Source organism: Nelumbo lutea, chromosome 1, assembly GCF_056320005.1.
Source record: "Nelumbo lutea isolate HS-2025 chromosome 1, American lotus-T2T, whole genome shotgun sequence".
NCBI lineage: Eukaryota > Viridiplantae > Streptophyta > Magnoliopsida > Proteales > Nelumbonaceae > Nelumbo > Nelumbo lutea.
In genome coordinates, this window is record NC_142684.1 from 32,049,794 (window position 1) to 32,062,950 (window position 13,157).

The 13,157-nt window shown below is 43.8% G+C and overlaps 1 protein-coding gene across 15 annotated transcripts in view; it reads right to left on the reverse strand.

Moving 5' to 3' along the window:
* LOC148874178 (vacuolar protein sorting-associated protein 9A-like) overlaps positions 1–13,157 on the reverse strand; it is a 77,549-nt gene that overhangs the window by 30,470 nt on the left and 33,922 nt on the right. For all 15 annotated transcript variants that reach the window (XM_088963965.1, XM_088963966.1, XM_088963964.1 and 12 more), the window contains exon 5: positions 3,447–3,626. In XM_088963965.1, coding sequence (XP_088820091.1) covers positions 3,447–3,626 — 180 coding nt within the window. The remainder of the gene's footprint in view (positions 1–3,446; positions 3,627–13,157) is intronic.

A 13,157-nucleotide genomic window follows, 5' to 3' on the forward strand; every position in this document is an offset into this window, starting at 1 on the left:
TAATCTCCTAATTTGATTGAGAGAGTGCTCTGTAAGGAGATAAAAGAAGAAGAGGGTGAACTTGACTAAAACACCACTCTCTCTTGTTCTCTCTTCTCTTTTGTCTTCCAAGAAACCCTATCACGACCTAGGCTTTCAAGGACTAATAGAGATCAGTTTTCTTCTGATTTTTGCAAGAAAAATTCAGAGAAATTTCGAGCTCACCTTCCCCAATTCAATCCAAGCAGTTGGGTTGTTGTTTTATTGAAAATTGTGTTGTTGAATCAACTTCACCTATACACTGTGCCATCTTCAGTGGAGGCTGCTTTGTGGTATCCGTATTAGGTATAAATCTCTCTTTGATTGGTTTTATATCTGGTCCGGTTTATTAGTGCAAGACCGATCCTGAAAAATGCAATTTTTCAAAACATAGGGAATTCAATTCCTAGATGGATTAGGAAATTTTTCAAATTTCGCCCAGCCATGTAGCATGGTTCAGCCATCCATATGATGGATCCTAACCCTCCCAATAGGCGCCTTTCCCAGGAAAAAAAAACAGGGGCTTTGTGCTGATTGAAAATTTGAAACAGCCCTCAAATATCTCCAACATAGAGCTCAAACACAGATTTGAAAGTCCCTAACAACACCCTTCAATCTTGAATGAAAAACCTAGATCACAAGCAGGTGTAGAGGACTTGCTTTGATACCATGTTAACCCTCTTAACAGAAATAGAGAAAGAGCTTAAAACAAAATTAGGGGTGCGTAGAATGAATCAACCTCCACCCCAAAGAGTCTCCTTTATATATTAAAGAAACGTACAATTAGAGAATGCCCATACAGGGCTAAAGGAAAAAAAATAAAAAAACAAAGAAAATAGAATAAAACAATAATGTAAAACAGGGACTATAGTAATACTATACATCAAGACATGAACTCTCCACAATAATCATATTGGAACTTTTACCACAATAGATGGATATTTTGTAGTGTTTCCTTCCAAGGAGCGTTAAAAGCTTGTTAAGTCTAGAAATGCTTTCTAAGGTGTCCCAATGGTGATAAGATTCTTAGGTAAATTCCATGAGATGGTGATAGGGTCAAAAGGTGATTTTGAGGTAATTTTCCGATTTGATAATGGCATTATATTTTTTAATGTAAAATAAAGTTTTATAAAAATAAAAAATAAATTTAAAGTGATTTCCCAATCAATCCATTTTTATTCTCCTCAACTTTACTCCTCCTAGGCTCCTACAAATAATCCCCCCCCCCTTTATGCCTTCACCCACAACTCCTCAACATCAAAACATTTATTATTCTTAAACCCCTCATTTGTACCCCAATTCATCACTTTCTTTTCATTCTCCCATTGTTCACCTCTTTTTTTACACCCTCTCCCTCTAAAACATCTTGTCTCCCCTCCCTTAACTCCACTCATGCACTTACCCCCTCATCCTGACTAACTTCAAGAAGAGATTTGTCACCTATTTTATCCAATGTGCAAACACCTTTCTTGACAAGATAAAAGCTTGACTGTTCAAATCTAGTACTTTAACCCTGCTTCCCATTCAGATCATTTCCTTTGGATCTCATCTACTGTAATCTTGAAGCTCGTCTGTTGACCAAGACATAACACCTTGTTTTTTCTCTTTTCCAAAGGTTTTCTTTGCACCACTAGAATCACCTAGAACCCTACTCAAACTCAACTCAGCTCTATTTCTTTCTTCACCAACTTCTCTATCGCTGTTAACAAACCTTGTTATGCACCAGATATAACCATCCTCCACTTGGTTAAAATAAGCCTTATTTTCTCCAATTTTCAAATTGTCACACCAAACTCAATCCTCTTGCACTGATTGACTGTTTTGCATGAAAGAGTTTGATCTAAACAATGAATAAAAGACTAATACATAACACAACATAAGAGACAAGAAGTAAAGAATATAAGCTGTCTCAACTTTTCTCAATATATGCTACTTCTTTTTCATCCATGTACTGCAACCACAACTTTGTGTCCTCTATTTTTGTTATTCCTATAACGTAAAATGTGTAGGAGGCTATGAGTAAGCTTGAGTAGAAGGAAGCCAATGGTGGAAACAAATCAATGCACTTGTAAAAAATTAGATATGGGAATTGGAACATCTCCCAGATGACGACAAGCTAACATGTACATATTTTGTATAGTATAACTTGTTATAATATACCATTTTTCATATTCTCTATCAGTCCTCATGCATTATCCAGTGTTGTAATTGTATCTAGTCGGTAACGTGTCCAACACCAGTATGCTGGACATGTATAGGTATCTGGGTATCATAGTTTTAATAAAGATGCCAAAATACGATTCAGGAAGCACTACCTAGTCATTTATCTGACGATATCCCCTTGCTTTTGGATGTTCAGGGTGTCAATATGAAACCACCACTGTTCAGCTCTAAGTACATGTTAGAAGAGGAAGGTTTAATTGACCTTGTTCAGCAATGGTACCATACTAGGTCATTCCTTTCAAGGATATGTTATAAACAAAAAAGCTGAACAAACTAAAAAGAGAAAGTAAAGACATGGAATAAAGAGTATTCAAAGGTATGAAAATACAAAAGTGAACATCTGAAGACACTATATGAAGTAGACGAAAAGGAAGAATAAGGTCTAATTGTTGGGAATAAGAACTGATGGTTGCAGGCCAAACTTGATTAAGATAAGAAAGTTTTCCTATCAGGAGGTTAAGTGCAGAAAACTCTCAAGTGTGGCTTGACTAAATAAAGGAGGCGGCAACACTAAACCTCCAACCAAAGTGCAAATGTAACATGATGAGAGAACAGATAAAGAGGCTAATGGTGGAAGAACAGGAAAATATTGAAAACATAACCATTGGTTTCTAATTTTCTACTCAAATTTGTATATGAAGACTTGAAGAGATGGACAGGCCTATGTTAGATGGTGCAGATTTTGCCTTTTTAACAGCTACTCAAGCCAAGGAACTAAAAGACCCCTATTAGAGGAGGAAGTCAAAGAATCCATTATCAATAGGATTTGCCAAAGGAGGAAATTATAAAGGATGATTTTGAAAGTATTTTAAGAATTCCATGATGTCAACTTTTGAAAGAAGCTAGAATGCCACCATTTGGGCATTGAGGGGCCTGTGGAACTAAAAGACTACATCATATCAGTCTTAGTTGCACTTACAAAATTATATATTTAAGTGTTGTTGAAAAGAAAATATTCATGGAAAACATCATATTCTCATAAATTGTGAGACTATCACCTTGGTCAACATTGCCTCATCCTTCCAAAATTCATTTGGAAACCTGATAAATACAATCCTTCAATTTTATTGAAATGCACATGTTTATACCATAAATGCCCTTGATGAATCTGGTGTGCATATGCATGCATGTATTATGAAAAAGAAAGAAAAATTAACAATGTCATGAAAATTAAGTAAACAGGAAACTATGGATACTGAGATTACCTTTATGGTAACATAAATAAGGACAGGAAGAAATTCATCAGCTCCAGGAGGATTCTCGTTTGAAGCAATAGAAGCATTGAGTAATAGATTGTTGATAACCTTGCAACAACTGAGTATACAAACAAGTTTGTCCCTTGGTGCCTTATACATGTTAATCTTTTGCAACTCTTTCTGTGCAAGCTGTCAAATGGGAATATTTAGGACTGAATAGCAACCTTAAGAATAACTCCTGAAAGATATTTTGAACTAAAAATGCCACTGTTCCCTGTTAACCGAATTAATACTAGAGAAAGAAATAGCAAACAGTAATAAGAAAAAAGCTTTGAAGCGATGTAGTTTAGAGAAACCAACCAGATTGCTTATATATTTGGCATAAATCTGCTTAATCTGAAAGGAAAAGGGAGAAAAGAGTTTCACCCTTGCAGTTTTGTTTTCAACTGCAGAACAGAGCCACGAAATTTCTGTTACCTTTCATTGTCTTTGACATTGTCCTGTATGCATATGACCACATTCCCATATGGACAGAATACCCTTGTTTCCAACTTTAATATATTATCACATTTATTGATTTTTAGATGTTACTCGGTCTATTCCAACTACATATATATTTTCACACTTACAACAGATAAATTGTGTTCAAATATCTCACAAGATATGTAACATACTATAAAAATGTGTAAAAAATTTGGGTTTTGATGACATAATTTGGGGTTTGTGCAACATCAATGTTCCAGCTTGAGAAGGAGAGCACAAATAAATATTTCAGTAATATGCAGGTACTCTATTATGGTGCATCTGTTAGAACATACACCATACCACCTATTTTATATTCCCATGGGTCTCTCCACCGTAATTCCTGTGCTAAAACACCTCAAAAAAATGGTGTTGCAGAAAGGGAAAACTGTCATCTTCTTGAGGTTGCTCGTGGTTTATTATTACATACGCATGTTCCTAAATGTTTCTCGATAGATACTATCATGTCTACAGCATATATCATCAACTGTATGCCTTCTCGGTTGCTAGAGTACAAGGCCCCACATCAACTTCTGTTTCCCAAAGCTCCTTTGTTTTCCATTCCAATGGGTGTTTTTGGGTGTCGTTGCATTGTTCATGATGTTTCTCCTGCTCGTGGTAAGCTTGATCAACGTGCAACCCCTTATGCTCTTTTGGGCTATCCATCGTCTCAAAAGGGCTAATGGTGTTTTGATCCTACTTCAGGCAAGTATTGCATCTCCATGAATGTGCCTTTTTCTCTAAAAATGAACCCTTCTTTCTTGTTTCTACTCAGAGGAGAGTAGGGTTGAGGAGAAGCATTTTCAAGTTCAACTTCCTCCTCTTCCTAATCCTCCTCCATTCCGTGTTTTTCTCCACCACTGCAATAACTAATAGAGTTCAAGAGCCGTGGAACAAACTAAAGTTGCGCCACGACACCACCAGACCTTTCAAAGGCAAATTGCACTCAGCCAAGTACTAATGCTTCTCTTGATATGCCTGATTCCCTTGATATAACTCCCTTTGTTATTGATGATCTAGATGTTCCTATTGCTAAGAGAAAGGGTGTTAGATCTTGTACTACTAATCATACTATCTCTCACTTTATTTCTTATGATCATATTTCTCCTTCATTCCGTGCCTTTCTTACCTCTCTTGACAGTGTTCATCTTCCTAAGAATGTGGTAGAAGCCTAATCAATACCTGAATAGACAGATGCAATGAAGGAAGAAGTTAAAGCCCTACACAATAATGGCACTTGGGAGTTGGTAGATCTTCCTGAAGGAAAAGAGCCAATGGGATGTAAGTGGGTGTTCTCAGTGAAGCATAAAGTTGATGTGACGGCAGTAAGATACAAGGCTAGATTGAGTGGCTGTTCTAGTTCTATTGAATCTACGTGGGGCTTTGAGTGGTTGTTCTAATATGTTATTGGGGAAATTTTCCACATGTACTCCGATGAGCACGCCTTCTCTGATGTGGGATTCTCCTGTCTCTAGTGGTAAGCTTTGCTCCTTCTGAAGTTGGTGTGGTCGGAGAAGTGAAGTTCTGCTAGTGGGAAGAGGAGGTGGTATGCCAGTAGCTGGTATTGTAGAGAGGTGAAAGATGCGAAAATTAGGGAAATTTTCTCCTATAGCAAAGTGACGGCGGTTGGTGTGTAGCCTGGTTTTGGGCTGGCGGAAGTGAAAAAGCTGGATGGAAAATTGTTATGGGCCCGGGCGTAGGATTGCGTCACGGGGAAAAGCTCCTATTTTCCCTTGTTCCTCCCCTTCCTAACCGAACCTATCTTGACGTCCTAAAGGGTGATTTGTCCAAGAGATCACCGAACTCTCCTTTTGCTCTCTTTCTTGACTAGAAATTTTGATGCTTTATTCCATAATCTCAGCTCCTTAAATAGGAGAGTACAAGAGGTGAGAGTCCTCCTTGTAGGAAGACTCCTTGTTAAACTTGACTGCTACGGATAAGATAGATACGACTCCTAACTTAAGAAAAGATAAGACTCCTTATTGAATTCGACTAGGCTAGGATAATCCAACTTTAAATCAAACTCTTGCTAAGAACAGAACTTAACTCCTATTTCTAATAGATAAAGTAAGAATAGATGGGATAAGGTAAGCTGGTGGAGAGCTGGAAGGATAAGCTGTCGTGTGGGCCCCTCCTCATTACTGCTGCCCACGGCGGTAAGTCTTTCCCACGAATGCATCCATAACATCACACCCCTCCTGGGCAACGAGATTGTTCCCAAGCTCGAGATCTGGATAGGCATTGTGAAGATCAGACCAGGGGATCCAGGTGGCCTCAACTGATGGTAGTTCGTCCCACTCCACTAGGACTTCTAAGGTACCCCGATTGACGCGAGACCGGACAAGAGCCCGAGGTTGGAGAATGGGTCCTCCGTCCTTTAAGGGTGGTAGGGGAGGTACCTTATCAGGAGGAGTCCCTGCAAATGGCTTGAGTAAGGACACGTGGAAGGTATCATGGAGTCTGCTATTTTCTGGTAGCTCGAGTTGATATGCAACCTTCCCGATCTGTTGTAAAATTTTGAAGGGCCCGTAGAATTTGGGAGCCAGTTTAGGGAAAGCTCTGCGTCTGAGGGAGTGCTGCCGATAGGGTTGGAGCTTCAGCCATACGAACTGACCGGGTTCAAAGGTTAATTCTCTGTGGCACTAATCGTAGGCGTTCTTCATGTGCGCCTAAGCCTGCTGTAAGCATAGGGAGACTTCGGCTAGGAGGGCATCGCGGTCCTGTAGGCTTCGGTCCACTTCTTCCAACCGTGTTGAACCGGGTTCGTAAGACAATAGACGGAGAGGGTCTTGACCATAAACAACCCGGAAGGGAGTCATGCCAAGAGAGGAGTGATAAGACGTGTTGTAACAGTATTCGGCCCACGGAATGTACTCCACCCAACGCCGTGGCTGGTCTCCCACAAAACAGCGGAGGTACATCTCTATTGTCTAGTTTACCACCTCCGTTTGGTCGTCAGTCTGCGGATGGTAGGCGGAGGAGAAGGCTAGGGCTGTTCCCTGCGGTCGAAATAGCTCCTTCCAGAAGGTGCTAGTAAAGATCGGGTCCCTGTCACTGACGATGGATTCGGGTAGCCCATGCAGTCGGAAAATATGGGTGAAGAAGGCATGGGCAACTAAAACCGCTATATGGGTGGGATAAGGGAAGGAAATGAGCATACTTGGAAAAATGATCCACCACCACGAATAAGACCGATTTCCCGCCAACCTTGGGTAGGCCCTCAATGAAGTCCATGGAAATATTGGTCCAAATATGAGTTGGGAGTGAAAGTGGTTGGATAAGGCCTGCTGGGTGCAAGTTTTCCTACTTTTGTTGTTGGCACATAGAGCAATTCTAAGTGAAGTCCCGCACCGAAGCCTTCATACCCTGCCAGTGGAAATCAGCGTGGATGCGGTGCAATGTTTTCTGGACACCTTCATGCGTGGAGTTGTGTATGCTGGAGATGACAGAGAGGATTAAGGGACAGTCGGCTAGGAGATATATCCGTCCCTCGTATAGTGCCAACCCGTCATGCATGGACCAGTTTGGGTTGGTTGTTCCGGACTGTATTTTCTGGACAAGATCGTTCCACTCCGGTGATTGCGGCAGTGTGTTCCGAATGTCTTCCAGCAGGGTGGCTCGGGGTTGAGAGATCACATGGAGGAGCATATTGTCCTCTTCTTGGCGAGACAAGGCATCTGCTGCATGGTTCAAGGTTCTCGTCTTGTATTCCACCCGAAAATCGAAACCAAGTAGTTTGCTGACCCAATGTTGTTGCGGCGAAGTGGTAAGCCGTTGTTCCAACAAGTATTTGAGGCTGTAGTGGTCCGTCTTGACGACGAAGGACCTTCCCCATAAGTATGGCCTCCAGTGCTGCGCTGCCTTAGCCAGCCCAATCAGTTCATGTTCGTAGGCGGGTAATTTAAGGTCGCGGTCAGCCAATTTGCGGCTGAAGAAGGCGACCGGATGCCCTTGCTGCTGTAGTATGGCGTCGACGCCGGTGCCGGATGCATCGCATTCGACTGTGAACTCGAGCTCAAAGTTTGGCAGCTGTAAAACCGATGTGGAGGAGAGGGCTTCTCTTAAACTCGCAAAGGCTACATCAGCTGTATTATCCCAGTGGAAGGCATTTTTCTTGAGCAGATTGGTTAGTGAGGCCGCCAAAAGTCCGTAATTTTGTACGAACTTGCGGAAGTAACCTGTCAACCCTAGTAACCCGCAGAGAGTCTTGGCGGATTGCGGTCTGGGCCATTCCTTGATCGCCTGAATCTTGGAGTCATCCATAGTGACCCCTTGCCCGCTGATCACATGTCGTAAGTAAAGGACTCGACGTTCCCCAAAGGAGCATTTGGATCGCTTATGGAAGAGTTGGTGTTGTCGCAGGAGTTCAAAAACGATCCGTAGATGCTGCACGTGTTCTACCCACGAATTGCTATAGACTAGGATGTCGTCAAAGAATACCAAGACAAATCTGTGGAGGTGGGAGTGAAATACCTCGTTCATCAGGGACTGGAACGTGGAAGGTGCGTTGCTGAGGCCGAATGGCATAACTAGGAATTCAAAATGGCCATGATGTGTTCTGAAGGATGTTTTCTCTATATCTTCGGAAGTCATCCGAACCTGGAAGTAACCCGACAGGAGGTCTAATTTTGAGAAGTATTGGGCGCCATGGAGTTCGTCCAATAGCTCATCTACGACGGGGATAGGAAATTTATCCTTGACCGTCCGGCTGTTAAGATCTCTGTAGTCTACACAAAATCTCCAAGTCCCATCTTGCTTGGGTACCAACAGAACTGGAGAGGAGAAGGGGGAGCGGCTAGGACGGATGATCCCCTGTTATAACATATCCGCACACTGCCTTTCTATTTCATCCTTTTGTCGGTGTGTGTAGCGATAGGGTCAAACGACGACGGGATCGGATCCGGCTATCAGAGGGATCCGATGATCGCATGCTCTGGACGGTGGGAGCCCCTTGGGTTCTTGGAATACTGCAGAGAAATCCATGAGAAGCCTCTCCATATCTGTTGCGCACAAGTTCTCACCTTGAAGTGTATGCAACTACGTCTTTGTTCTTATCCTAGTTCCCTGCCATGTAACCGGGTTTCCATCTAGGTGGAATGTCATTGTCAGGGCGCTGAAATCCCATAGGATTGGCCCTAGAGTGATCAGCCACTTGACTCCCAGGACGATGTCGAATTCATCCAAGGAGAGTACGAATAAATCGGCAAGGAAAGATTTTGATCTGACCTGAATTTTGGTGTCCTTGCAGATACCGGGGCTGTGAACTCTTTCTCCATTTGCCACGGATACCTGTAATTGCGGCCTGATTTCCATCGGTAATTCTAACCGGCGGGCAGCCTGTTCACTGACAAAGTTTTGGGTGCTTCCGGAGTCTACGAGAATGCGTACTGGTTTCCTTGCTACCAGCGCCCTTAGTTGCATGGTTTGTGAGGTTTTGATCCCCGTGATTGCGTGGAGGGAGATCTCGGGATCTGATGCTACAAGTTCATCCTCGTCCTCTTCGGGTTCGTCTACCAGAAGACAGAATAGCTTCTTGCACCTGTGCCCAGAGGAGTATAGATCATCGCAGTTGAAGCACTGCCCTCTTGCACGCCGTTCTGCCATCTTGGCTCGGGACAGTCGTCTAATGGAGGGTGTTGTCCTACTACTCCCTATACTTGATGCTGATTTGGAAGGGTTACTGGTAGGAGGCCTCTATTCCCTGCTGGTGGTCGAAGAAGGAGGCACTCCTGCTGTCTTCGAAGGTGCCCAGGTCGTTGCTGGCCGACCTATACTAAGGGTTCCGTGGGTGAGCTGCAATTTCCATTCGAAGGCGCGTGTGAGGTTCATTGCTGTGACCAGGTTGGGAGGGTGTTGCATCTCCACGTCCACCCTTAGGGGTTCTGCTAACCCCGCGGTGAACATATCTACTTGCTGATCTGGGCGTACCGAGGCTGCCCTGCGAGAAGGGTTTGGAACTGACGTTGGTATTCTTCCACGGTTCCAGTTTGCTTGAGGTTAATTAACTTGCCCAGCGGGTTGCTTGTCAACGGGGGTCCAAACCTGAGGAGGCAATAGGATTTAAATTGTTCCCAACTGAGCCCAGGTTCTTCCTGCTCTAGACGGTAGAACTAGAGTTGTGCCTCTTCCGCTAGGTGGAAGGCGGCCAGACTGACCTTGTCTCTATCATCAGTGCGCTGGTTACGGAAGAACTGTTCGCAGCAATATAACCATCCTAATGGGTCTCCGGTGCCGTTGTAAGATGGAAATTCTAGCCGACTATACTTGGGAATAATTGTGGCTGTCGGGGTGGCGATCTGATGTTCGTCGGACGTCTCTGCCCAATCCGGCCGGCAACTGTTGGTGGTGGCGGTTCCCTCGGAGTTCCTTTCTTTGTTAGAGAAACGTATCCAGCAAGCGTCGCAGCTCCCGGACATCGTCTTTGACCTCATGAACCTCCATGCTGGTTTCTGCGAGCCTATGCTGCAATTCGTGGACCCTGGATGATAGCGGCTCCAGATCTCCCATGACGATAGGCTCTAATACCAAGATGTTATGGGCCCGGGCGTAGGATCGTGTCACGGGTCGGTCCACGGGGAAAAGCTCTTGTTTTCCCTTGTTCCTCCCCTTCCTAACCGAACCTATCTTGGCGTCCTAAAGGGTGATTTGTCCAAGAGATCACCGAACTCTCCTTTTGCTCTCTTTCTTGACTAGAAATTTTGATGCTTTATTCCATAATCTCAACTCCTTAAATAGAAGAGTACAAGAGGTGAGAGTCCTCCTTGTAGGAAGACTCCTTGTTAAACTTGACTGCTACGGATAAGATAGATAAGACTCCTAACTTAAGAAAAGATAAGACTCCTTATTGAATTCGACTAGGCTAGGATAATCCAACTTTAAATCAAACTCCTACTTCTAATAGGTAAGCAAACTCCTACTAAGAACAGAACTTAACTCCTATTTCTAATAGATAAAGTAAGAATAGATGGGATAAGGTAAGCTGGTGGAGAGCTGGCAGGATAAGCTGTTGTGTGGGCCCCTCCTCATTGCTGTTGTCGGCGGCGCTAAGTCTTTCCCACGAATGCATCCATAACAAAAATAGACAATGGTCACAAATCCATACGCGGTGGAAGCAAGAAGGGAGTTCTTGAGAAATTGTTTAGCTGGAAGGTTCTAGTGGGGGGTGGAGATTTCGGAAGTCGAGGTGTGGGTGAGTAAAGTTTGGAGAGAGGTGGGAGGGATAAGAGTTAAGAAAATGGTAGACGATCTTTTCCTGTTCATCTGACCTTCGAGAGACGATGCTGATTGGGTTCTACGAAATGGAACTTGGCAAATGGGGAGGAACTCACTTCTGCTAGACTGGTGGGGTGCGAGTGCAGGATGTTTTTACCTAGACCCTTTTGCCAAAGGGGTGGACATGGACTCTATCTAGATCAGAGTGTTCGGTCTTCCCCTTCTTCTTTGGTGTCCTGATGTGATAAAAGCCATCGGTAACGTCTGTAGCAATTTAATTGAGACGGATGACTTTCCTCCAAAGATCGCTACCTATGAATGGGTCAAAATGAGGGTCTGAAGGATGGAGGTCATTCCAAACAAAGTTGAAGTTATTGCAAGGGACATTCTGTTTTCCGTCCAAATCTGGCCGGAAATCTTACCTTCTGTTAGTAGATGGAAAGGGGGTGAAGGGGGACTTGGGAGGTCCGGGAATGTGGAGAAAGCACGCTCGGATTTCTCGAACACCTTGGTGCTGGAAGGTATTGATGATAATACCCAACTGAGGTCATCCGAGATAAACTAGGAGTTTTGTGCTAGATTGAAGTCACCGGCGGTCGCTAGAAGAGAAGATGATAACAGGCTCAGTTCTAATTCGAGCTATCTGATTCTTAATAGGACGGAGGGTCCAGATGGGGCGACTGAAGATTTGGGAGGGAGAGATTTTCAAAATTCAAAAATTGGGACAATTGGGAAAATTGGGACAAGTGGGCCGATTTTGGGGGTGGATGAGATTAAATCTCTGATAAAACAGTGTCTGACCAAGTTACATGTGACACCTAGGGAGGAAGTGGTGCCAAAAAATCTGGGGGGAGACTGTCAGATTCCTAGATTCGAAAATAATATGGTCTAAGAGCGTCTTTTAGAAGAATCTGGGCCTGGTTTTCCTTTTTCGGCCCATTAAACTTCCCCTCATAGGATTTCAAGGTGTGGACCTGGGCCCAAAGCGGTAAGTGAACCCAGACAACCACTGAGTTGAAAAAAGATTAGTAGCCCAAGTGTCAAAGGTGTGGGGTGGTCAACCAACCTCCAAAGGGGTTAGGTGCTAGCCAGTTTTCTCAGACCCAGTATCGGCCTTCTTTGCATAAGGATTCCATGAGTGATGAGGGTGGCTTTGGTACTCAACACCTTTCTTCGAACCTGAACTCTCTGCCTGCTAGTTCTTGTGGGATTGAGACCCGATTGGTGGGTCAGCACTTGGCACTGACAGGGGTGGAAGAGCCTATGATGGAGGTGGACCCAATAGCAATGGTGATTTCTGGTTCGCAGCTGGAAGAAAGGGGAGAGGATCAGGAATTTTAGAGGTTTCAGGAGGAAGAAAGAAGAGGGAGTAATACTTCTGAGGGAGTTGGCGTGGAAGAAGAGCTGCAGCTGATCAGTGAAAAGGATGTTGAATCTGGGTAACTACCTGGGGGTTTCTTTAGAGGGAATGGAGAAGGAAACAATCACTTATCTGGAGGGTGTTGAACAAAGAATCCTTATGGAAAGAGGGAAGGCAGCAGGAAAAAAAGGGGGGAATAACTCCAAAAGGGGAGTATGAGAGGGGAGGGGGGGAGTCTGAAACTATATCAGTTGTGTTTGTGTTTTAAAATGGAGACAAATTTCCTATCTTGGAATGTAAGGGGTTTGGGGTCGGGGAGAAGAAGGTTAGTAGTTTGTGAGTCCCTGAAGAAGTCGAGGTCGAAGATCATTTTATTGCAAGAAACCAAGCTGAACAATGTGGAGGCAGCTGTAGTAAGAACTGTCTGGGGGGAGGGAGAGGTCAGATGGAGAGCCAAGCTGGCAGTTGGGAGTGCAGAGGGGCTGCTGAGCATGTGGGACCCGTTGGTGTGTAACCTGATCTCTTCTCATATTGGAAACTTTTCGGTTTCTCTAGTTTTGAAGTTTGCAGATGGAAACTGTTGTCAAGTCACAAATGTTTACGGTCCTACTGATCGTAATCTGAGG